This window comes from Chelon labrosus (assembly GCF_963514085.1).
Source record: "Chelon labrosus genome assembly, chromosome: 4".
Lineage (NCBI taxonomy): Eukaryota > Metazoa > Chordata > Actinopteri > Mugiliformes > Mugilidae > Chelon > Chelon labrosus.
The window spans coordinates 20,345,964-20,371,566 of NC_140340.1; the positions used below are offsets into that span (position 1 = coordinate 20,345,964).

The 25,603-nt window shown below is 41.0% G+C and overlaps 1 protein-coding gene across 5 annotated transcripts in view; it reads right to left on the reverse strand.

The window, feature by feature from the left end:
* LOC311487018 (plasma membrane calcium-transporting ATPase 1-like) overlaps nucleotides 1-25,603 on the reverse strand; it is a 99,242-nt gene that overhangs the window by 32,179 nt on the left and 41,460 nt on the right. For all 5 annotated transcript variants that reach the window (XR_014699015.1, XM_084543101.1, XM_084543102.1 and 2 more), the window contains 6 exons: nucleotides 14,388-14,585; nucleotides 12,910-13,167; nucleotides 11,884-12,009; nucleotides 11,384-11,509; nucleotides 8,005-8,040; nucleotides 1,110-1,292 (listed from right to left, as the gene is read on the reverse strand). Coding sequence is in view for 4 of the 5 variants with exons in the window: in XM_084543101.1 (XP_084399227.1) it covers nucleotides 1,110-1,292; nucleotides 8,005-8,040; nucleotides 11,384-11,509; nucleotides 11,884-12,009; nucleotides 12,910-13,167; nucleotides 14,388-14,585 (927 nt within the window). In the remaining variant the exon portion in view is untranslated. The remainder of the gene's footprint in view (nucleotides 1-1,109; nucleotides 1,293-8,004; nucleotides 8,041-11,383; nucleotides 11,510-11,883; nucleotides 12,010-12,909; nucleotides 13,168-14,387; nucleotides 14,586-25,603) is intronic.

Consider the following 25,603-nt stretch of genomic DNA (forward strand, 5'->3'; position numbering starts at 1 on the left):
GACTAGAAGCAAAGGGAGGCTGCTAGCCTAGCGCAGTCAAAAGACAAAAACATCCACCAGTTACTTCAAAGCTGTCTGCCCACACAATGAGCAGGATCAAATTTTAAAATGGTCATTTAATTTTTAGCTCTGAATTATAGCATTATAGGATTTTTCATTATTGAATGGATTTTGAGTGCCGTTGGTATTGTGACCGTGTAAGAACTGAAGTTGGAGACTCCTGATTTTGTTAAGTTAGTTAAAAAGCTCACACTAGCTGTAATATAATGCTGTTGGCTAAAATCTTTATTTCTCTGCTTGCCATGAGCTTTCTGACTCAGGATCAATCTAAAAACTTCTCTCTTAATTGTTGGTGGTGTTTTAAAACTCCAGTTGTTAGACTGACTGTAGACTCTTGGTTGTGTTTTGAAAGCTTTAGAGGAGAGTCCTAGCAGAATTTCACAGTGCAATTAAAAACTTGAAATAGTAATACTCATCATCGTATAAACTATTAGTTAAAAGTTCAAGTCAAAATTTTGAGTCAGCTCCAAACAAACTGACATCATATCAGAGAAGCTTCATTGAGGCAATGACTTTGTAAACAACAGTTTTCATGTCACAGCTCAACAACACACAGTAGCATATCACCCCAATTTACCCCAAATCACTGGGATTTAGAGCAGGGCCTTGATGTGTCATAATTTCAAAATAAATACCGAGATGCTTGGAAGTATTCTAGATTTTCAAAATAATAGCTCGCGAGTAAAAAGGAGCTTAGACAGAGGCTTTGAAACAGGCTGGACTTTCAAATTAAAACAGGCTTATATTCCTATATCATATGAAAGAGCAGAATTGGCACACTCAAAAGTTTACTCTGAAAATTTCTAGTGTTAAAATATGCTCTAAAAATGACTTGACTGAGATAAAAGGGGATTTATTAATTTTTAATATTATTTTTCCTTTTGATGGAGCTGGGTCAGCCGTTACTTCACTGGTTCTAGTCTTCGTGCAAGGCTAGGCTAAGAGGCAGGTGACATGCATTACATATTCCAGCAGGTAAACACTGTGCCTGTGTGTGTGTGTGTGTGTGTGTGTGTGTGTGTGTGTGTGTGTGTGTGTGTGTTGCGTACCAGCCTTCCCAATCTGTACAGCCAGTCTGGTGAGTTTGCCCTGAAGCACAGACTTCTCCTTCTTGGTGACGTTCACCTTCTTCACAGGTTTGGCCTCCTCCTTCTCCTCTTTCTCCTCAGACTCGGCGGCCTCCTCACTCTTCAATGGCTGGATCTCCAAAGCGATGCCATCCTGGGTCTTGGCTGTTTGGGGGTTTAGGTGGGAGGTAAAAAGGAGGAGGTGGCAGGTTTTAAGTGGAAAATGAGTTGGAAAAGGGAAGGGAGATGGGATCAGCGTGGTGAGTAAAGATGGATGGGGGGGTGATGTGATGGAAAATGTGAATAAATAAAAGGTATAATAATAAATCACAAAACAAAACAAGGAGGGGGCAGCAGGGTTCAGGATTGGTTTGGGGATGAAGAAAGAGAGGCAGAGAAACTGTTAGAGATTCAGTCGAAGGGAAAGCTGAAAACGACCGGGCAAATTTTCTCAAGAGATCAGACAAGACCTCTGACTCTTTATCATTACATGGTGATCACCCTTTAGGTGAATGCAGAGGGCAATATTTCATCATCTTATGATCACAGAACACTCATGAAAAGGTCCAGGTAGCTTTCAGAGAGTGTCACAGACGAGTTGTGAGCAGCAGTTCATAATGAAGAGCAGCAGACAGAACAGAGGACAGCAGATACAACAGAGAGGATTTAACAACATGAGGCTGTCAGTCACACACTCTCTCTCTCTCTCTCACACACGCACCCACCCACCCACCCACACTCACACACACAAACGAAAACACGCAGTTTGTTTCACATCAGAGTCCAGAGTTTGGAACAAAGCTGAGTTCTGAAATCTGACACGGTGTCTAATATTGTGTCCTGCTCGGCGGCTTTGCTCCTCATTTGCACATACAAACTCTATTTGCATTTCACTTCATCAGCTGTGATCCTATTTGGACTGTAGCACCGTATGTAAAGCTCTTTGATCTGTTTGATCTGTGCTTACAGTGAATTCAGCTGCACTTGCTCCATCCACTGCTGTTTGTCATATTTCCATACCAAAGAAATGTGAGCAGGCGATGAATGGAAACAGAACAAATCTGCTCTAATCTGACACGCTCAGGTCTGATGTGCCGTTTGTCCTCGTGAACAACCGAGCTGACAACAATGAAACTGAAACTGGAATGATTTTATCTAGAAAATTCACTGCTCAATTACTGCTCAATTATTAACATTGGGAATGTTCTGTTGGACAATTATCTTAATGCACAACTGATCAAATGGCACCCATCAGCTAACTCCATCTTCATAAATTGAAACTGTTGAGAGCAGCTGCTGGTATCAATATTAACATCACATCTGGGACCGACAATACCAACAGATCATGGACATAAAGCCTAGTTAGATTCCTGGATGACCGGTAATGCATTTCTATATGAGGTCCAGTCCTTAAACACTGTTCCAGCTGACCTCTTTCCATTAGTGTGAAATAATGAAGTCTGTTCTCTCAGATTTTAAAGAAACCCTTAAATAATGTAAAAAAAAAAAAAGAAAAAAAAAAAAGGTCTCTTCTATAGTTTCAGCACCGACTTAAAATATTAAAGCAAACAATAACCAATTAAATGTTTTTGTGATTTAGGGGAACTGTTTGCATTCCTGTAATTTACTCAGACAATGTCTGATTTTCTCCACAGGGGATAAAACACTATAATAACAAGTGCTCTACAATATACACCGACCAGGCATAATATTATGACCACCTTCCTAGTATTGTGCAGGTCTCCCTTGTGCCTCGAAAACAGTTGTGAATCATCGGAGAATGGACATGGGCCTTCTGAGGGTGTCCTGTGGTGTCTGGCTACAGAATGTTGTTAGTTTGGGCCTTTGGGTCCTATGGGTTGAGGGGAGGGGCCATAGTGGAGCATGCTTGTTCCAGTGCATCCCACAGATATTGAATTTGGAGGCCAGATGAATTTGGAGGCCAGGTCAACACCTTGTGCTGTTTTTCATGTTTTTTTTTTTTTTTTAGTTGTTCCTAAATCGTTTTTGGGTGTGTGCTTGTGTCAGGCTGCATCCTGCCAGGGATGGCTGCTTCCATCAAGGAGTGTCAAAGCTATAGGGTGGAGGTGCCTGGTTCAGTCTAGGTGGGTGGTACATGTCTAAGTAACATCCACATGAATGTCAGGTCCAAAGGTTTCCCAGGAGAACATTGCATTGTCAGAAGATGGTCAATGTATTTACTTCTCGTGTCAATGGTCGTAATACTATGCCTGATCTGTGCATACAGTGAGGAGGTCTGGACGCTATGAGAATTTCAATGAGATTGTGTTTATATGGATTTCATTCCAAAATAATTTTAAGACAGGAATATTTCTGTAGAAAACATCCACACCGAGCTTTGGGGAAATTCAAACATTTGTGGATGCGAGAGGAAAACCAGGGGGTCTGTTGTTAAGCTGTTGTACTCGGTGCTGCGTGTTTTCTTTTCTGGCTACTTAGTTCCCCTCCACTGTCAGAGCCACTGTCTCGCTCGGAGTTTCAACAGGTTGATAATGAGAAACTCCCCACACAGAAATTTTGCCAGAAGAGAAGTCATTTCACAACAGGATGACCTCTACGTGACATTTAACATTGTTGATGTGGGGAAGTCAAACCAGGAAGCTGCGGAGCTTTATGCACATGGTCCACTCTGAAGACAAGCCACGACATAGAACTAACCGACACAGCTTCACATGAACAGGACTGAGACCCACTGACCAACCACAGAACTGTAAACAGGCGCAGCACTGAACCATGGGAGAACGCACGGCGGGCAGAGAGGAGGGGGTGTCTGACAATCAAAAAGAAAGCAAGTCAACAAACAAAAGATGAACTCAAAGGAACACACCCCTCCCAAAAAAATAATTTAACAAAAAAAAAAAAACGACAGCGATGCAGAACCACAACAGAGAGACAGGAGGAGGAGGTAGTGGAGGCTGCAGAGCTGTGGAGGCTGCAGGAGACTTCAGCAAGACAGAAAGTAACAGATAAGAGGGAGAGAGTCAAACAGTGATTACAAGACAACATGAAATCCTGAGCAACACCCTGCAAGGAGGCAACAGTGAGAGAAATGAGAGGAGTCAAAGGCGAAAAAGAAAAGAAACTGAGGATACGGAAACAGAACAGACGACAGCCCACAGCCCACTAATACTGCAAGGATGCAACTCCCACACACACCGACAGCCTTCAAAAACATCTGTTTGTTTTTCTCAACACAGAGCAGAGAGCCGCATTCATCAGGATATTATACTGGCTGATAGCTTGATTTGAAAACTGATTGTGTAGCATTTGAAATCTAAAATTTATCTTCATCTAAAACTCTTTCCGGGGCACTTCCTGGAGAGATGTGTTAAATTAAACGCTTTCCAGTGGCTCAAAAACAATCGCTGGCTTATAATGTGAAACATCCGCAGGAATTTTCATTTAACCTTCACTAAAAAACAACAAAGTATAGAAGTGACTGAACGAATGGACTGCTGGTGTTCAAAACATAAACAGAAATGACATGAGTCTGTTGATTAACCTCCCTTTTTGTTAATAATGTTCTTCATTTTACTTGTTTAGTCAGATATAATTAATAGTCATTTCACAACTCTGCTTCTTTAACTTTCATTTTTTAAACACAAACACTGTTTTCATTCACTCATTTTATCCAGATGCATCGACTCACTGTCTTTTCCATTGCTGCTGAGTTACTGTTAGTTAAACTTCAGCAGATACTAAAATTGAATTATTTGGTTTATTGATCATTTGGCCGTTGACGGAAAATGAATTAGCAGGTACAGGAAGGCGACAAATTTAAGAAAAACCTGATTGAATCACAACACATGTAGATACTTCTATAGAGGAGCTCTGCACGGAACAGCTGGGCATTCAACATCTAATCATGCTCTGTGGCACGTTTAGAAAGATTTAGGTGACTCGGTGAAAGGGGAGTTTATTGTTTGGGTACAGATGGCAGGAGCTTCCGTCACAAAGACTGCTCGACTGGTGAGTCACCACACTGTGTGAATGCAGTAAGAGAACAATACAGGCTTGAATGCTGGATCCATACAGTGAGGGGATCTGGTGGCTCAGTTATGGTTTGGTTCCACTTGTCCCCTTAAGAGGGAAATGTCACTGCAAATCAGTACAATGTTGTACTGGGTGATCACCTTTTATCATCTGGTGAAACATTTATATCCTTTATGTGTTTTTATGTGTGAATTCAAATGACCAAATCATTCAGACTGGACACTAATCTGACTTTATCGTGCCAGACCCTGAGTACAAAGTCTGGGTAATGTCCAGCTGAGCTCACATGTGAATGAAGCATTTGACCAGAAAATTCTTGGGTAGAGAACAGGCGAGTGTAGCTGCCTCATGCTCTTCTCTGCATGTCTGTATGTTGCTTTTCACTCTTTGCCTTGGGTAGTATTGTTATCAACGCAAAACCATTCATCACTGCGGAAGAGTCCTCCTCCTCCTCCTCCTCCTCCTCCTCCTCCTGCACACTCTGCCCAGGCACTTCCCCGTGCCTAAAAACCAATCTGAGTATTTCCAGTAGGTGAGAAAGTGTCTGACACAGACAATTTCCTGCGGTCTGCGAAAGGGCAACTCCAAATCTCATTCATGTGCTCATGTGTGAAAACGGCTTTAGCCAGCGCTCTCTACCAGCATCATCAAAGCACCAAATGAGGGAATATCTTTTGGAGGAATGGTTTTCTATCTCTACCCAATGAAGCTGTTCTGGTGGGACATGGTTCTCCAACATCTTACTAAGACACTTTATTCTGTTTTTTTTTTAAAGTGTCACCCATCCCTATTTTGATTAACCTTTAAAGTCTGTGTCTAAAGCAGTAATTTCCAGCTTCTTAATTGTAAAGATTTGCTGCTGTTGTATTTTCTAATAGACAACAAAATATTATTCAGACTAGAAACAAGATATTTATAGATGCCACATGAGGCTTTGGGAGAGCATGATTGGCAGACGAAGCAACCATCCTGATCGTAGTTTTATACTGTGAGTCTTTTAAATCCTGAAACATCGTTAGTTGCAGCTTTGTAGTGATTCCCAGTGCAGACACATCTTGCTGTGTCTCATTTAGTGGTGCGTTAACAGAGTTTTTGCTCACTAGAGGGCAAGATAACTTCACCATAAGCTTGTGGTTACAGCTCTGGCACATTATAAAGTGCAAACACTGTCTACTTTACATCCACCAGACAAAAATACATCATCCCACTTGAGTCATACAAAAAGAGTTGTCTGCTGCTGCTGTGGCTGCTGGAAACATGGGCACTGGAGCTGAACGATACAGTTAATGAGCTGCAAAACCAAAACTTGGAGCTAACAGGGGTTTGAAAGGTCATTAGAGCTAAGGAGATACTGTATCAAATAAATTAAGGTGTTTTCTGGAGATTTTGCTCTACGAGTTACTGAAGGTCGTCTGTGACGATTATGTGCAAAACTGTGTCCAAGAAACGAGTGTGCTTGTTTCTGTGTACATCGAGAAGCATTCTGTCTGTAGCAGATGCTTAAACCATGGGAGGTCGAGAGGAGGGGAGCTCTGTGTGTTTGTGTGTGTGTGTGTGTGTTGAGACAGCTTGCAGAGGAAGCTGGACATGTTGGATCACATGGGACATGGAGGACAGTTGGCTGATTTTGAGTTTGGAGAATGACGTCAACAATCACACACAGAGTCACCAAACCTATTAAAGGACAGGTCAGACTTGATAGACCGACCCACACTGCTGGACTTGAGTGTGAAATAAGAGTTTCTGATGCCAAAAAGAAAGGTTTTACAAGCACATGAATCATATTTTAGATATACCTTATCACTCACAAAATAATTTGAGAAGATAATAGAGGTATTTTGTGCTCAATAATTGTATTATATATAATTGTAATTTTATACAAAGGTCACACTGATAACTTTTAACAGCCAGCTATGCTCTCAGGTTTATGCTATGTCGTGTGAAGTTGAACTTTAAAGACACGTAACTAACCAAACACTAGGTCACTTAAGGTTGCAACTGATTTTTTCCACTCCAGTCACTGAGTATGTGTACATACTTGGCCATTAAAGCTGATTCTGATTCTGAGGCTCAAATAAAACAGAAGTGCCTTTAACCACTTCCCTGAAGCCAAACATTTCACATTAAAATTGCTTGTTTTTGTTTTGCAGATCAGACTGCCAAAACCTTACATTTGCGACGCTAGTGCCATTTTTCTTTTTTGGTACCTCTGCTGTAAAGCGTGGTTAATAAAAGTATTATTTTATGATTTTTATTTGAATGAAAAATGAATTATTAAAGAAACCAACCTTCAAAGCACCATAGCAATTAAATGCAGCATTGCATTAGTTTTATAATGGAACTACATTAAGAATTAATTACTTGGCTGAGCAGCCAGCACTTATCAAGTTAGCCAACTGGTTTAGAGAGCCAATGAGTTAAACTGAATGAGGGAGGACATTGCTGTTATCCACACAGTCGTACAGTAAATAGACAAACAAAATTATTGAGCGCAAAACTGATTTTTGCTTTCTCAAATTAAGCCATTCTTTGAGCGATAACATTTTCTCACCAAAAGCATTCACAAACTTCCTATCCTGCCCTGAGTATTGAGGCTTTAATGGTATACCACAGGTGATAGTTACCGTGGCAACTGTGGATGCTGTGATTGGCTGTCAAAGACCTGAAGGTTGAGAGTTGCACCCTTTAACAGGTAAAGCAAGGCGAGAGAACGTCCCCCTTTATACAGCAGAGAGAGAGAGAGAGCGAGAGAGAGATGGACTTGGACACTCCCCTCCTGCCGCTGGGTGGAGGGTGAGGAGGGGGTGAGTAACAGGGAGGATGAAGGGACAGAGAGGGACAGATGGATGAATGGAGGGGTTACCTTTGTTGCGATTTTCGGGGGGTCCTTGTTTTTTACCTGTTCGGACAGAGAGAGAGGGCGGAATGCTGATAAGATGGCTCAAAGGAAAAATAAGATCAAAACAAACTGAGGGAAGAACACAAAGTACAAACTGATAGAAACCAACAAGTGTGTGTGTGTCGTGTGCGTGTCGTGGGCAGGAATGGACGAATCAGAGGAGAGAGACACGCGACTTCCCGCTGCAGGAGAACCAACAGCCACAGATACAGAGTGGAATTCAGAAATTTTACAGGATGTTAGAAACATAAGAAGGGTGCCGTCTTGTTGAGTCACATATGAACGCAAAGAGTGACCTCTTCAAAACAGTTAACCTCAGACTACTCTGAGTACTGTAGATGAGATTATGCGGTAAATATAGTAGATTATTAAATAAACTACACATTACATTTGATCTGCGCAGTGAGTCACCCCAAAAGAAGATTAAAATGTCGTTCATCTGGTCCACCACTTTGGTTGAAACTGAAATATCTTAATGTTTTTACAAACATCTGTGGTTCCCAGAGAATGAACTGTAGAAAATGTGCCATTTTATTTTATTTTTTTAAACTTTATTACATGATTTAGTTTATGACCAAATATCTGTTCAGTGTTCACCATCAAATGTTAGCATAGATATCAGTGTGTCAGCTCTGATACATTAGCATCTAATGCCATGTGCAGCATAAAAAGTTGAATGAAATGGAAATTTAACACTCACTTGTAATTCTCTGATTAGTTCCTGTTATAGCGCATACTATGGGCAGTTTTGCATTTTATTTTGGAGGGGAAATTGGAGCAGACCAGTGGTGCAGAGATTAAGGTGCTGACCATGACCTTTGTTGTGTCTTTCCCTGTCTCTCTGTCATTTTTCTAATAAAGAGGAGTTGATAGGTTGAGTTTCTGTGACCTGGTCTGCTCTACATGAAAGGGGCGTTTATTCTCCCATTGAGAATACAATAAAGCAAACTTCTCATTCACTCACCCAGCAGGCTGTTTATGTCATTGATCTGTGTCAGCTGTCATGTATTGATCTGATATATAACACTATGTGACAGGTGCAAGAGAAGGCTGTTTTCCTGCTTGGGGACATTCACTTCCTGTTTTCTGAATATGGAGCTCTGTGCTTTTATTGTAGTTTCTCAAGGTCAAAGCCAACCGCCACTGACACACAGACAAACACACCCACACACACACACACACACACACACACACACACACACACAGAAACACAGTCACACACAGAGCTCATTGTTATTCAGCTGGTGGCTTGTGATCAAAACTGAACTGCTGCAAGCGTGAGTGTGCGTTTGCACTCACACACTGTAAGATAACCAGTGGGTATGACTTGACATGGTTGCATATATATGTGAATGTGTGTAGTGGGTTGATGTAGCCATGTGTGACAGTAAAGTCTGCCATGTGTCTGCTGTTACCACACCACAAGATACACATGATAATGCCTGTGTGTGTACTTCTATCTTTGTGAGGACCAGTTAAAGTCTGTTGGGTGTGGTCAGTTTGAATTATGAGGACATTTTTGGAAAGTGAGCGCATTTTGGAAGGTTAATATCATTTTTTTCTGAGGGTTGTGGCTTTATGTTAGGATTATGAATAGGATTAGGCTTAAATCAAAGTTTTGAGAATGTGATATGTCTATAATGTACAGGCATGCATATGAAAAGCTCATGTGAATGTCTTGTAAAGTAATTTAAAATCTTCTCATCTTCGCACAGCTTAATTTCAGGGGAATCTGAAACGTGTCTTGTGGTTCTCCTCATTAGGAATTCAATGCTGTTTTTGTTTAGTTTCTTAATCAGTGACTGGAGGCCAAAACGCAACCCTGAGCGTCTCTCTCCGCTGAGCTGGTACATTCGGCCAGATCACAATGAATGCCTGACAAACTCAAACTTCAACCAATAAAACAAATGATCAGACAAAAACAAACTAAAGAAAGAGACATGAGTAAAAGGGGGTTAGCATGATCACAAGCAAATCAAAAGCAATAGAGACCGACTGCAGAAGCCTGTTGGTTTACATCAATCTGCTCTGAGATAGTACGAGGATCATCTGGACTTTGGCTTTTGAAGGGTTTTCATTTCAGACAGGACGAGGTACTTTTTCGATTTTTAACCAATATTGTCTCATTGTTAAATCAGCACCTCAGTATACCGGCCATAAACTACGATGAACAAATGAGACCATGATGCCGTCATGTTCATTCATGTGACCAACCAAACAGGTGCTTTTCTAACTTCATGGATTATTTTGTTCTTTTTAAGGTCTGTGTGGAAGACGCTTGTGTGGAAGTGTTCAGTGAATTCACTGAAATGGGCATTCATTTGGAAAAAAAAACAATTACTGACAATGAGGCTTCACATTTAACCATTAATAATAGCTAAAACAAATTAACTGTTAAAATTCATAGTCATTTTGTAAACAAACATTCACTGAGGACAGAGGGAGGAAAGAGCAGACTCATTTTTATCCAGCAACTAACCACTTGAAATAACAAAATCACTAACATGAACTCCTGAGTTAGTTGAAATCAGGCTCCACTTGGCGCGTTTGAAATGAGAACCTCACAAGGTTTGTGTCTAATGACTAGTACACACATATTGTAATAACTCACAGTCACGTAATGATGGAAAAGAGCATGAGGCTGAAGATAACAAGGTGTCAAGTAAAACGTGGACATAGAAATACAGTTTCACACTTTCTTGTCTTACAGGAAAGAGCTACCCATCCCTCAGAATATATGATCAATGCATTATCAGTCCTACAAACCATTTGGAGAATATCTGCTACTAGAACACTGTGTTATTTTTGCTGAGATCTGATTGGACGATACCTGACTGAGGGATTTAGTGAAAGGTCCATTAGTAGCAAATGTGGGACCTTATTGCTGCTGTACACATCATTTTTGTTTTTTGTTTTTGATGTCAGCTCTCTTTAGAAGATCCAATGACAGTGTCTGAAAACTTTATCTCTACACATGAGGTCATTCTTGGTCTCATTTATTCACTGATGATGTTTTTGTGTTCAGATTGAAGTTAAAACACTGCAATTAGACCCTTCAAATAGCTCCGCTGTTATCAGTCCAAACTGGACGAACTCTACCTGCTGACAGAGTACGACAGGAGACACTTCAAATCAACACCAGCTGATAAAAACGTGCAAATAATTCCAGTCTGCACTGTTCAAACAGTAGAGTACAAACATTCAGAAGATGACACAATGGTAGTCGATCTAGCCAAAGTTTCCTCCCAACACTTCAGACTTACTGTCCACGTATGGCCTTCAACACTCCAACAGGAGTTGTATTTTTTGAGTTGTGTGACAGGCTTTTTTTTGGATTTCTTACTTTTCTTGACCTTCTTCTCTTCGTCATTCTCACTCGCGCCCAGGAGAGTAAAGATGATGCCAGTTTGAGAGTTGAGACCGACAGCTGATACCACCATCCTGCCTGATCCCTCCATCACATGGGTCCCTGAGGAAATATTAGAAAATGAAGGTTATTTAACTGTCACTGTATTACATTTTATCTGTCTAATCTTTCATTTAGTTGCATCACTGAATATTTAAAAGACCAATTTATGTATTTATATTGTACTATTAGGTGTGATATTAAGCTTTAATTCCTCAAGGGTTAATATTAGAGCCACTAACAGGAAGTATATATGCATTCAAGTAGAACCATCTGCAGCAAGCCTAAATGTTCCGATCTTCATTTGTAGTCTCAGTTATATGAATGTGAACATTTAAATCACACAGCCCACACACCAAACAGCCGCTGCAATGGTTAGATTGTTCAGATATTTTAGTTAGGAGAAGTGCTTTTGAGCTTCATGTGATGACACTGACCAGATAGCAGCATGGGGTCCTTCTCCAGAGACTTCCGGACCTGGTCGGACTCTCCGGTCAGGGAGCTCTCATCAATCTTCAGGTCATTGCCTTGGATCAGGATCCCGTCAGCAGGCAGCAGGTCTCCTGAAGGTAGAGACATCAAAGGTCAGAGGGTCTTATTCACATCAGCACTGGGTGTGAAGGGCATCTTAAACCGGACCTGCATTTTTATTTATTTCTCAACAGCTTCAAGCAGATTTTGCTTCTGTCGTCTCCAAATCTGATGACAACTGAACACTAAAACAAATTTAAATTTAAACTCACTCCATGGTGGTTACTGAGTCAAAAGAACAAACAGATGCACAATAAATCCATCACACACTCTGGTCAACAATGCTTCAGAACATTTAACAAAACCAAAAGGATGCCCTGCTTGTCAAATAACATTTCTTAGAACATTTTAACTTACGTTATGGTAATTTATTCACGATGCTTCACCTTCTGTGTATGTGAAGATTTCCCATCATTCACACTCAGCCAATGTCTGTGTCAGTGTCCACCCCTGTCCACTGTAATGTATAGTAGGTCTGTGTGTTGTTCCTGGTTAGGTCTAGGGCTATTTTTCCAATAAATGAAACTCTTAATGCTGCAGCATACAAGGAAATGTCAGACTGTGGTGTGTTTGCAGCTTTGTGTCAGTAGGTTAGAGAATGTCACTCCCTGTGTCAACATGGAAAAGGAAGTACAGAAACATCTTGTCTGGTCACCGTGAGGCCTCTCATGCTGTGACCCCACTGTCTGAGCTCACTAATGCCCTTCTGACTGAAACCTGCAGGGCTGCTCTTGTCATAACTTGAAACTGATGTGAATGAGCCTTGTGGGTTTTGGTAAAATCTTTTTCTCAGTTAGGAATTAACATTAAACAGACAGAAAATAAAAAGAGCGGGGGGCATCCTGTCATGTTTGAGTCTATTTTTAAACTTGTCAGGTAGATTTTTATTCTTACAGATTTGATGCGTGAGTAATATGTCCCGTGCTTCGTACCGTATTTGATCTGAGCGATGTCTCCAACCACGATCTCGGCCACGGGGATCTGGATGACCTGACCTTTGCGGATGACTGTGAACTTTTGTTCCTGCTCGATGCGACTCTGCAGCCCACGGAACTGCTTCTCCTTGGACCAGTCGTTAAAGGCCGTCACCAGGACCACGATGATGACAGAGAACAGGATGGCAGCGCCCTCGATCCAGCCAGCCTGGGCCTCGCCCTCATCCTCAGCGCCACCTGAAGCCTGGCCGCATGCTGTGAGAACACGGACATATTCAACTGGATTCACTTACACACAATAAGATGACTTTATACATCCTCTACAAATGACCTTGGGAAAATATGGGAAGGTATAACAAGATCCAGTCAGATCTGTGGACATTTTAACTATGGTGCAGTAATTGTGCCAAGCGCAGGGGTTTAGTAACTCTACTTGGTCTATACTCTGACAGCTTGCAAACCCCTTTTGTCGCAGCCATGAGCATTTATGTGCTTGATTTAGGAGTTTTCAGATCACAGATTTTCTGACTAGGATATTTTTAGGCTGCCTTGCGTACACCGTATGTTTAAGATGTACAAACAGTTTTTGATGATGTTTAGTCAGGGGATTGTGATGGATGCTTAAAATAATGTTTCTCAAAGTAGTTTCTGGTTTGAATTCTTTCAGCTTCACTGACTTGATGACATTTCTATCCTGAACTGGATGGTATTTACCTATCTGTGCAGTGTTTTCTGCACCACTGGCTGCCTCACAACCTGAAAGCACATTATTTCCAAGTTCGTGCATAATAGTCGTTCTCTTTTTTCCATACCTTTGATGATTGTGGCCTAAAAACATGTTTTTTTTTAATCTTTCTACAGCATCCCCTGTTTCCAAAATGTTGCCTCTGGCTTATCCATGCAGTGTGTGGCTTTGCAGACTTCATATACTGGCTCTTTTGATGTGGTGGTAGGTGAGCCTTCAGCACCACTCCCTGTGTCAGCTAAAGCTTCCTGCAGCTCCTTTGCAGACTTCTTGTCTTGACTCCCACTGTTAACTCCCCTTAACTGCCACTTCTGAATGACATTTCAGACAGTGGAAAAGCTGGAAGTGCTTTGATTTCTTTTTATAGCGGACCCCTGCAGTTAGCTTCATTTTCAGATCCTCCATTAGTTGCTTGGTGGGGTCCATGGTTGTTGAGTGTTACCACTGATCAAATAACAATTTCTGACTGTTCTTATTAATCCCAATGACTCAATTAAGGTCCATTTAATTAAGTGCTAAGCCTTTATAAGTAGGTGGTCCCCGAACCTTTACACAAGCCACAATTACTGCTCCATTTTTTCCATAACAGAAGACGTTATATCCTGGTGGAGAAACACTGAAGCCTGTTGTATGTGTTATATTGCTGGGCTAACAGTGATGCATTTTAAATACACAAGAATCTAAAATTACAGTTTTTTAATTGAATAACCTGAACTCTGACAACACTGACCTTCACTGTCACCCCCTGGTGGATGGTAGAAGGACAAGCCCAGTGAGATGATTGCAGCAATTTCCAGGATAATGAGTGTGACGTCCTGCAGAGCCTCCCACACCAGCTGCAGGAACGTCTTGGCCTTCTTTGGGGGAATAAAGTTCTTTCCAAACGCTGCATGACGTTTCTCCAAATCGACTGGGTTACCAGAGAGACCTACACAAACACAAGACATTAATACAACTGTTTCAAAAACAAAATAAAATAAAAACTATTGCAGAAATAAAGTCCAACTTCAGTTACTTTAAATGCTCTTACAGTCAAGACAGATTTCACCAGAAGAATTCAAACCCAAGACACTTGATACCAACACAAGTTTCAGGTATTGGATGGAAGAAGAAATTATATGTACATAGTTATGCAAGAGGATTAGGCATTTTAGGATGCTTCAATTCTTATGTGTGTGTTCAGACCCAAATAATAATCCTACAGCGTGACAATGATCCCAAGCATGCAGCCACAGATGGTTTAGCCTCCACCAAGCCCTAATTTGTGGAGGTTCCTGGAGGGTCTCAGTTTGGTGTTAGACGCTATGAGTTGATCTGATTATCAGTTTAAAAAATGCTGAACAAGTAAATTTACTTTTCATTCCCTAATATATGAAAAAAGGAAACATAAATAGAAGGAAATGAGAACATTATTTGATTCATATAAAACCCAAAGTTTTTGAAGGTTAAGAAGATGATGATGAAGAAGAAGGAGTTGTTTACAGCAGTCAATGATGCTGTAGCTCTCCATAAAAACTTCTCTGTTGGTCAAAACGGAGATGAATTCAGATGCAGTTTTAGACTTTATGACACAAAGTAGTGAGCGTTCGTCTTTTGAATATGGAGAAGCATTAGGTTTTTTCCGCAAGAAACATCCGAAAATCTTGCGCTAACTATGCCCCCGTCTTTTGTAATGATCCATGCCTGTGAGGGGTGATATACCTGGTGTACAAGTGTCGAGTGGCGCAAATTCCAGATGTAGGCTGCTTCGAGTTTTGTTGAAGAAAAACACGACTGTTTTTGGCACTTTTATTGTTAAAATCATGTTAGCAGAAAGAAATGAATATCTAATATGAAAGTCTAATATTAACGCTCTCTTTTTCATTTTAGAATACAGAAAAAAGGTTTATTTTTCTATTTTCTTTCAAAAATTTACCAATTGTCATTTCTGGTTTCAGAAGCAACTTCGAAATACCAAAACACGCATGGACCCTCGGGAATCTGTGCAGAGTTTGCATGTTCTTCTTCTCAAAACCCAAAAACATGTTAGGTTAATTGGTGTAAATTGTGGTTTTATTTTAGAAAAAAACCTCACTCCGTTTGGTGTTGACGCAGAGTCTAGATTCTTCGTCTTTGGTGGGAGTGGGTACCTGTGCTGTAATTAGGAAAATCGCTCTACTACGACGCATTCTGGTGTGTGTCACAGCGTCAGCATGCAGCCTCATCTTTTCCTAAATTACCACACAGTTAAAAAGGCACAACTTGACCAACACTACTGAATTTTAAAACCCAAATATTAAAGTCAACTTCCAACAAGAATCTATGTAATAAAAAGACAAATTAGGGTGGAGTTCCTCTTGAAAGCAATATTTAACACCAACTTCCTCTTCCTATCAACCTCTGAGACATATTTAGATATGTTTTGTGTTTGTTATTTTGTCATTTAGTAGATTGTATTCTTCTTTGATCTAAATGCTAACCATTACAGTAGAATTCTGAAGCAAATGTGTTGCTAATGCTACATTCTCAGAAACTGTTTACCGATTGCTGTTGGGATACATTTTTTTTCTCTTTTTTAACCCTTACGTTGAAGGATTATTTGTTCTTTATTGTGATATATGTCCTAATGTTGATTATTTCCTAGTGATGCTTTATTTCTTCTTGGCACAGGGTAAATAATATTTGTATTCTTTTGGGATACTGTTTTCTTGGTCCTGTATTACTGTAATGCACTTCTACAATACCTTTGGTCAGATCATTTTCTGATTTTTGTCTACCACCAGTAAATTTTAGAGGTCAACTGCTGTCTTTAACCTTTATTTGTTGTCTATATAAACTAAAGATGATTTCAGTGCTTGCAAACAGATTTGTGTCTGATCATAACTTTGTGGGAAATTTAGATTACAGGAAATATGGAGCATCAGCAATGTATGTGGGTGCTAGCATTTATTGCTGTTCTGCTGATCACGTACCAGACGTCTGTATATGAACATGTTCAGTTTGACAGTGCATCTCGTCTGCGTGTAGGAAATTAAATTTTAATGTGCTGTATATGCTGAGGAGGTGCACTGCTGCTGCCAGGCACTGCTGAAGGAGAAGACAAAACAATGAACTATTCACCTGATAGTGTCTCCTCCAAATATGCACCAGGTAGACTGCTTGGTTATACAATAAATAAATAATACAGGTTTGATAGCTGTGTTTACACAAGACCAAATGAACCAACCCAGCGGCTTAACGCTCACAGTTTTGGAGCAACAGACTAGGTGTGAAAGCACCCAATGAGTGAAGGAAAAAGTCGGGACTGACCCACTTTTTCTGCAGACTGCAGTATTTCTATATCCTTATTATTTATTTGGGGGAATCACCAACACAGATCTCTTCCACCCAGAAACATTCTGTAATACTGCATTTATTATTTCCTCTTTTCTGTCTGGAGACGTAATTTTAAAAAATGATGTACAGGTGAGAAAAATAAATGTGCAGAAAAATTAGCGAATAGATATAACTTTAAACCAATCAAGCATAACATTATGAATATTGTGTAGGTGTCCCTTGTGCCTCCAAAACTGTTGTGAAAAACTCAGACTCAGTGTCTGGCAACAGAATGTTGTTAGTGGGGGCCTTTGGTTCCTATGGGTTGAGGGGAAGGGCCACTGTGGAGCAGGCTTGTTCCAGAGCATCCCACAGATACTTGATCAGTTAGGATCAGGTGAATTTGGATTCCAGGTCAACACCTTGTGCTGTTTTCCATGTCTTTTTAGTTGTTCCTAAACTGTTTTTGGGTGCGTGTCTGTACCAGGCTGCATCCTGATGGGGATGGCTGCTGCCATCAAGGAGTGTCATTACTATGGGGTGGGGGTATCTGGTCTGGTCTAGGTGGGCGGTACATGACTAAGCTACATCCACATGAATACCAGGCCCAAAAGAACATTGAACTGTCACAAGATGTCAATGTTATTTACTTCTCCTGTCAGTGGTTTTAATGTTGTGGCTAATCGGTGTATATATGGGAGGCATGTTTTGTCTGGCTTCCTGTTCCTGTCAGTCATCCTGCAGCCCTTCAGTATTATCCCGTGGCCCCTTGTATGGGTCCTGACCCACAGGTCGGGGGCCACTAGTGTTTGTTTGTATCTGCGGTAGTGATGAATCCATGGTGGCCTTAACTGACCCAAACCCACCTCATGCTGAACGGGCAATCTGCTGCTTCACCAGAGCCAAACTGCTCCACATCAACACAGAATCACCTGATAACACCAACCCAGTCTGTCTCACAGTAGGCTAATGAAAACGCCTGCTCCCAACACAACAAAAGATCAAAAACGACGAATAAAAACAAGAAAAGAATGCTTGAATGAACACAACTTGCTCACAAACTTCTGTAAATATTCATCAAGGTATTTCCTCAACTAATCGACAAATTCAGTGAATTGAATAATTGGGGAGATATTTTTCTTTCTGTCTATCCGCTGACAGACTACTGCTTACTGAAGACCAAACAATATCTGTGAGCTATTGATTCCAAAGCAGTGACTGTCATTTTCCAGCGGTGACTCATATCTCTCCAAGCTCCTTCTTTCTCCATATAAAGACAATAACAACAAAGTGATTTCTCTGTCGACCTGTGCGCTCACAAGAGGACAGAGCAGGAGGACTGCATACATCTTGAGAGCGACGTGTTGTTTTTATTAAAACAGGGTATTATTTGTAGTTTCTTGCACTCTCTAAATTAAAGATAATTCAGCAGCTCAGACAGAGCTCTATGCTCTTTACTCTTGACTTCAGAGAGCACAGAGAGTCATCTGAATGAAAAACGGTCAAAACCGATCCACTTTTATAAATCAGTGCATTTTTCAGTAGAACCTGAAGATCCGAGACTTCCTCTGCATGGCTGTGTGGCCAGCAACATGGCTGCTGTGGATTCTTGGTGAAATCGGGAGATGTGCAGTGGAACGTGATCTGAATGTCAACAGACTGCACTGGCGGGATTTCTCATGAAGGCAGACACTGTAAGTCAGCATGAACGTGAGCTGAGACGTGTTTCTGTCTGCGGATGTTTTAATAATGGCCTCCTGTCCTCTCTGATGATGATGATAACAGAGTGAAAGAGGAATTCTCTCCGTCTGTGTCTTTTTTCTTTGCATGCAGTAATCTGACTATACACACAGCACCTTATCTCTTTTCTAATTCATGTCATCTAATCTTAATTGGACAGCTTCGGTGGGGGCATTATTTAAAAAGTGAACGTTAAAGGTGACTGAAAGGAGATGAATGATTAGATGGGTGGTGCGATCGAGACGAGAAGAGGCCAAATGAGGTGAAGGAGGAAAGAGGTTAGATGTGGTAAGTGAGATGAAAAATAAGATTAGTCAATACAAGATCACGTGAGATGAGAAGATGAAAGTAGGACCAGTGAGAAAAGAAGAGAGATGAGGTGAACTGAGATTAAAGAAGGTGAGATTATATGAGATAGGTGAGGTGATAAAATTTTGAGATGATATACGGTATATAATAGAATCTGAATCCAGTTCCACATCTGCTTATCGAATCCCAATAAGAGGGATTTGCCCCCGATCTGATCCTGATTTTTTAATATTCAGTATCAGTCGATCCCAGTCCCGATCTGATCTTAAATTACATCAATTTCCTACCCTTGAGATTCATAAAGGCTTTTCTTCTCTTCCTTGTATTCACCTAGATGTGTAGGTGTTGAATGAACTGAATTTGTAGTATCAAACGAGGATATCCTGCCACCACCTCACCAAACATCCACATTACATGCTTTACAAACGGCTGTCTGACCGACATTTTCCAGTACGTCCATACCACAGACATGTTTAGTCTTCTTCTTCTTCTCCTGTTTTGTTTTTCGGGCAGCTTTTAATGCTAGCCATTAAAACAGAAGAAGAAGTTTTGACGCTACAGGAACATGGTTTTGGTTTAGGGCAGACCTAAAACAGATAACTACAAAAGATCCCGACCCAATATCTTGTTAGACCTTTAGTTTTGCATAAGTAGTTTTCAACTCTATTTAACAACCTAGCTTTTTTTAGTTGTGTTAATAAGACAATTGTTATTTTTAATTATGATCTAAGGACGAGTACACAGACCAACATGAAAATAGAAACTACACTAATAAACAGGGGTTTTACAGGCTTGTTGCCGCTCTGTGACATTTACAGTATTAACCCTGTCTTGACCTTCCTGTCATGGCAGTGAGCTGTTCCTCACTGGGGGCTGTAGAAGTTGTACAAGCTAGAGGAAAATGTCATGAATTTACCTAGATACCTGAAAGCCAACATCTTGTGCGACATTCAGGCAGACTACCACATATTTTGCAGCTGTGGCATTGTCTGAGCGAGAGAGGCAAGAGAGAACTAAATAGAGGATGTGAGTGAAATATTGGACGAGGGATTTGGTAACCATGGAAGTTTAGCCCCTAACGCCAAGAGGCCTGAACATGGGCCAAGTCAAAATTCTGCAAATGATTTTTAAATTGCATCAGGCCATTCTGAATTAAATCAAACGGTTTAATGCACACTAACAAAATGCTACTTTTTAATGAACAGAAAGGGTATATTAAGTGGTCATGGTATTCAGGAACTTTAACCAAAATGGATCTCAATAAAAAGCAGAAATCATAATTGATGATGTGATGAGAGGTCAGATGAGAAGGACAGTTAAAGGGGAACTACTGTTTTTTACAACCTGGACCTTGTTTCTGGCATAAAATACGGTCATTTACTCACCCATATAACTTTTGTGTAATTTGTAGTCCTTCGGGAGATAATTAGATCAGCGTATATCCATGTAGTGGGAGTGACTGGGGCACCGAAACGCAGCCTCTAAATAACGCATTATCTGCCATGAAACTCGTTCATTTCACAGATATACTATTCCCTGCTGAGTCCAGAGTTAGCTGTTATCATCATCTGGGGTCTGTAGATTAACCTACAGACCCCAGATGATGATAACAGCTGTCAGATGTCTTCTGACCTGGATGATGTCGTCTCTGAGAGCCGTGCACACCCGCGGCTGTCGGCTTGTTTACCTGTTATTTGCTACTGCTATGGTTCGTCCACAACCCCAGAATCGGAAAAATATTCAGCCATGTTGCAAAAAAAAAAAAAAAATAGCAGATAATGCGTTATTTAGAGGCTGCGTTTCGGTGCCCCAGTCACTCCCACTACATGGATATACGCCGATCTCAATATCTCCCGAAGGAATACAAATTACACAGAAGTTATATGGGTGAGTAAACGACCGTATTTTATGCTAGAAATAAGATCCAGGTTGTAAAAAACAGTAGTGCCCCTTTAAGAAGACAGATGACATGATGTGTGACGGATGAGACCAAAAGAAAACATGAGATGAGACGCAACGTGATGAAATGAGATGAGGTGTAAATGACAGAATCATGGAAAGAAATGACATGAGATAAGATGAAGGGAGGAGTGATAACCTGAGAGGAAGCTTTATGCGATGAGGTGTGATTTATAAAATAAGGAGAAATACAATTTGATGAGATAAAATGAGAAAAAAATAAAAACTAATTTCAAATAAAACCCCAGCATTGAGACAAGTCTTCACATTAATTTGATTCCGCGGAAGAGCAGCTGTTTACCATTAGACATCTATTTCTGGAGTTTCAAGCTGAAGAAGAAAAATATTCATGACGAGTTGGGGGCACATAGGTTTTAAAAATACACCGGCTGTGTTTCATCACTCAAACTCAGGTTTGATCATGTGAAGCCAGTGACTGATGCTGAAAGCTGATGTCACACTAAAATATAGAACAGAATCAGAGAGCATGTTTTTTTTTTTGGCTGTTAGATCAATACGAGTCTGTTTTCTGATGCTGTGATTCTTTGGCAGGTTTTTCTCTAGTGCCTGGCTTCGTCCCAGTGGAGATGCAGATTAAAGCTCTGAGATGATTTTGCAACAACAGAAGAGCAGTCCGCTGCACACTCACCATCCCACAGATGTTTGTGAGTTTGAGCTTCCAGCGGGAACGGACATCATTGCTCCAAAATGAGGTCTCTTCAAATCTACAATGTTATCAGCCAATATGCAGCTTCATCTGTGACCACACACAGTTTTCCCTTTCATTCATTCCTCCTCTCCTACAAAGACTTAGCACTGATCCTCCTTCCTCTGCATCCTTCATCATGCCTGCACTTCATCCACCTGCTGTCAGTGCCTCCATCTTTTCTATCATCCCAGTGCAGTGCCTTTTTCTTTCTCTGCTGTCTCACAGCTGGACTAACAGTCGCTGACACTTATATACGTTTTAGAGACGATGTCAGTGCAGATAAAAGCAGCTAGAATTTTAAATTTAGCCGCATTGCAGGCATGAAGGTCTTTCCATCTATACTTCCAAGCAATTTTGTCTTCTAAACTTGATTCTGGTTGATCAGTCTCAAATTAAACGTGATTTCCATTTGAGTGTCAACATATTTTCCGTGTGTTTTTCTGAGATAACTTTGTGCACATGATTTACGCTGTTAGCCATTCTTAAATAATAAATTCAACATCATCTACTGCTTACAGCAACGACGAATGGACATGTCGAAGAAGGAAAGAAAGAGTTGCATGTCCTTCGTCCTCTTGTTGATCAGTCAGGGGATCATTCTGCTTCAACTGCCAAAGACATGGATGCCCTGAGGCTGTGTGTGTGTGTGTGTGTCGCTGTGTGTGTGTGTGTTACAGTGAACAGGACTTGGGTCACGCAGCTCTAACTGGATCTCAGATTGGTTACTGACTTCTCACACCAGGGTTGGAAAAGATCTGACACGGCAGCAGGACGAGGAACCTACATGCACTGTTACTAAGTGTGTGTGCACGTGCATGTGTGTGAGAGAGAGATTTAAGTATAGCTCGGATTTGCTCTGCCCGATTAATCGTTAGCTCAGTAGATATCATGGTAACTGTTCTTCAGGCCATAGTTCAGGACTTTTACATATAAACTTTTATGTACAGCTACGGAGAGAACAGAAAGGAAGGAGGGACTGTAGAGACAGTACAGACTGTAGACTGTAGATGCACACCCTACATATCTGTCCAATTTTTACATAAAAAAATGACAGTGATAGATGACTTTTATCAACCTGCTGCATCTTCTCCACAAACTCTACAGAAACACTTAAGACTCGCTGGTCGAGTCATTTGTATCTCTGCAGAACGTGCGAATTATTAAAGTAATCAGCAAGCGATCAGTTAATTAAGTCTTCATCAATCATCAGCACCAGCTCTTCCCTGGTTCCAGCTTCTCTGATGAGACAATTTGTTGTTGTCTCTGCATTATTTGATTAAACTGAATATCGTCTTTGTTGTCTCAAATGAAACTCATATCTGAACATGACAGAAACAGCGCTGCCTCTGACACGACACGGAAAATGCAATCATCCGCTGCCAAAACACTCAGCGACACGATCCATTTTTATCTGCAACTTTAAAAGCTTTGTTTGGAGACCGTTGCATGAAGAAATTAAAGCGATGCTACACGTACAAAATGGAATAAATCTCCTGTCCTCTTCTCACCTGAACAGTGACAGCACACGCTGCCGTTCATTGGCATGTTCCTAAAATAGTCGTTTATTTTTAGGCCCGTATGTGTCTTTTTATGACGCCACGTCCACTTTACATCTGCCTGTGTGTCTCATGCTCAGAGGCTGCCTGTCCTCTCAACGTGAAAAACACTCTTTCTGATTGATCAATACACATTAGCCGAGAGGATGCATATCTGCAGCTGAGCCATGTGCGTCCAGTTCAACTCAGGACAAGGACATCTCAGTGTCCCTCTTTAAAGTTGATTTTACAGTTAGAGCATCTGGAAAGGAACATTTAATTATCGCAGACACCCCACACACATGATTAAATATAACTGTGTGAACTCTCTAAATGCTAACACGATGGCAAGACGAGCTGTTACCAAGCTAATCGGGTTAGCTAACTGTCAGCTGCCTTTTAGAGTAGAACAGGCTGTTGTTGTTTTGCGAAACATGAATCATCGCGGTATCAGTTCAGGACAGACACTGAACATGAACCCAAGAATATCAAACATCAATGTGGGAAATCAGCTCATGGTGGAAAACATATAAGCGCTGTGTGAAACTCAGGTGTCATGCAGGTTTACCTTCTGTCACAAAGACATGACAAATGTAGGTAACACACACGATTTTCATTCACGGTCGACGCTTTTTTCCATATCAGTAAAAACTATATATTTCCAAGTATCCCCTGCACATATTTAGTTTTTGTGCATCGGTATCTTTCCTTCACCAGATTCAGCATGCTCAATGGAAATAGACCTGAGGCAAACCTCCGGCAAAACCTGGTGTGGCTTTTGTTGCGCCACAGTAAGGCAGTGTTCCTGTCATAGAGGTCATCTCTTTTTGTTTTGTAGATGCTGATGAGAAATGACAGATTAGCCTAAATGATCTTTTTTTTTAATGATCAGCTGACTGTCAGCTGTTTGATGGTGAGATGTTTAAAGCAGAACATGTCTAGGAAAGTCAACTCCTCTCACTGAACTGTTCGCAGCAAAAATAATCAATCACCCTGATAATTAGGTTTGAGTTTATCCATGTTTTGAGATCTAAATAACGCCCCAGGATTTCACTGAGACATACACAATATATTTTCTATATCTGTATTAGGGCTGGGTATCACCAGGTACCTTGCGATACGATACTATCACGATATTTTGTCCACGATAACGATAATATCACGATACAGCGATTCTGCGATAATCGATATATTGCAAGAAATTTCATCCACAATACATCACGATATCTGTGTCTGAAGAAATTCTGAATTTATTAACAGAAATTCACAAAAAAAATTTACATTTCAGTGCATTATGATAACTGAAAACAGCTCCTCTGAGAGCTGATTATGCCACCTGCAGTAGAAAAAACACGTTCCGTACACTGGTCACTGGGACACACAGATGTCGGATGACGGAGATTGTTGGACTCTTCTCCTCGCATTAGAAGCATGAATTAGAATTGAGGCATGCCTCAATTTCTATTTGAGCAAAACGAACTACCAGTAGAATGAATAAAAACAAGATTTGTGTCTATTTGAACCTATAAAATACTAGGTTCATTTATTGAAAACGTACAGTTACCATAACATGGTATGCATACAGAACATTAACAACAAATGAGCGGCGCGACGCGGTCAGAGCGCACTGAGGACAGTCCGCTGCCGGTCGGCAGTCGCGCCGGTCCGGCCCAGAGCCGGTTGCGGCACACCGCCACGGAGGAAATGCGCCCGGCGGGGGCCGGCCGACGCCGGGGAGAGGTCCCGCTGAGGGGATCCTCCCACACCGTGCCGCCGAAACCCTGACCTGCCGAGATGGTTCTAATAAATATACTATTAGAGACCGGCCTTTATTTACCTCCGCTGACAGCGGAGGTAAATACACAAGTTTTTCTCCACCGCCTTCCGCCATTTTCTTCTTCTTCGGCTAACTTCTTCTTCTTTGTTTTATTGGCTGCTTACATGTTCAGCGTCCTTGGCCGCAGCACCCATTTTTATTCATGCTAAGCGCCATCATGTGGTGGCTTGAAGTAGTGTCAAAATTGTAGCAGGTTTTTGTGAGAGAATTTGTTTAGAACCGCTGTATGTTTATTGTTTAAATATCGATATTTGGCGTCAGTGTATCGATAACGTGCCGCAAGACGAAATAACACGATATATCGTAGTATCGATATTTTGGCACACCCCTAATCTGTATAGTGTCTATCTTTGCCTTTACCAAGCATATTCACTTTGTCAAGCTTTAGCTGAGAGCATAGCGCGGTTCCCACGTTTACTGAACATTCACTCCGATGCTGCACTTAAAGCGCGCATACAAAGATAATTAAAGCCAACATGGATGATAACGGTTTGATGAGTTACCTGCTTCCAGCCCAGCTTTCTAAAAGCAGATACTGCACACAGCTTCATCTGTTTCGACTG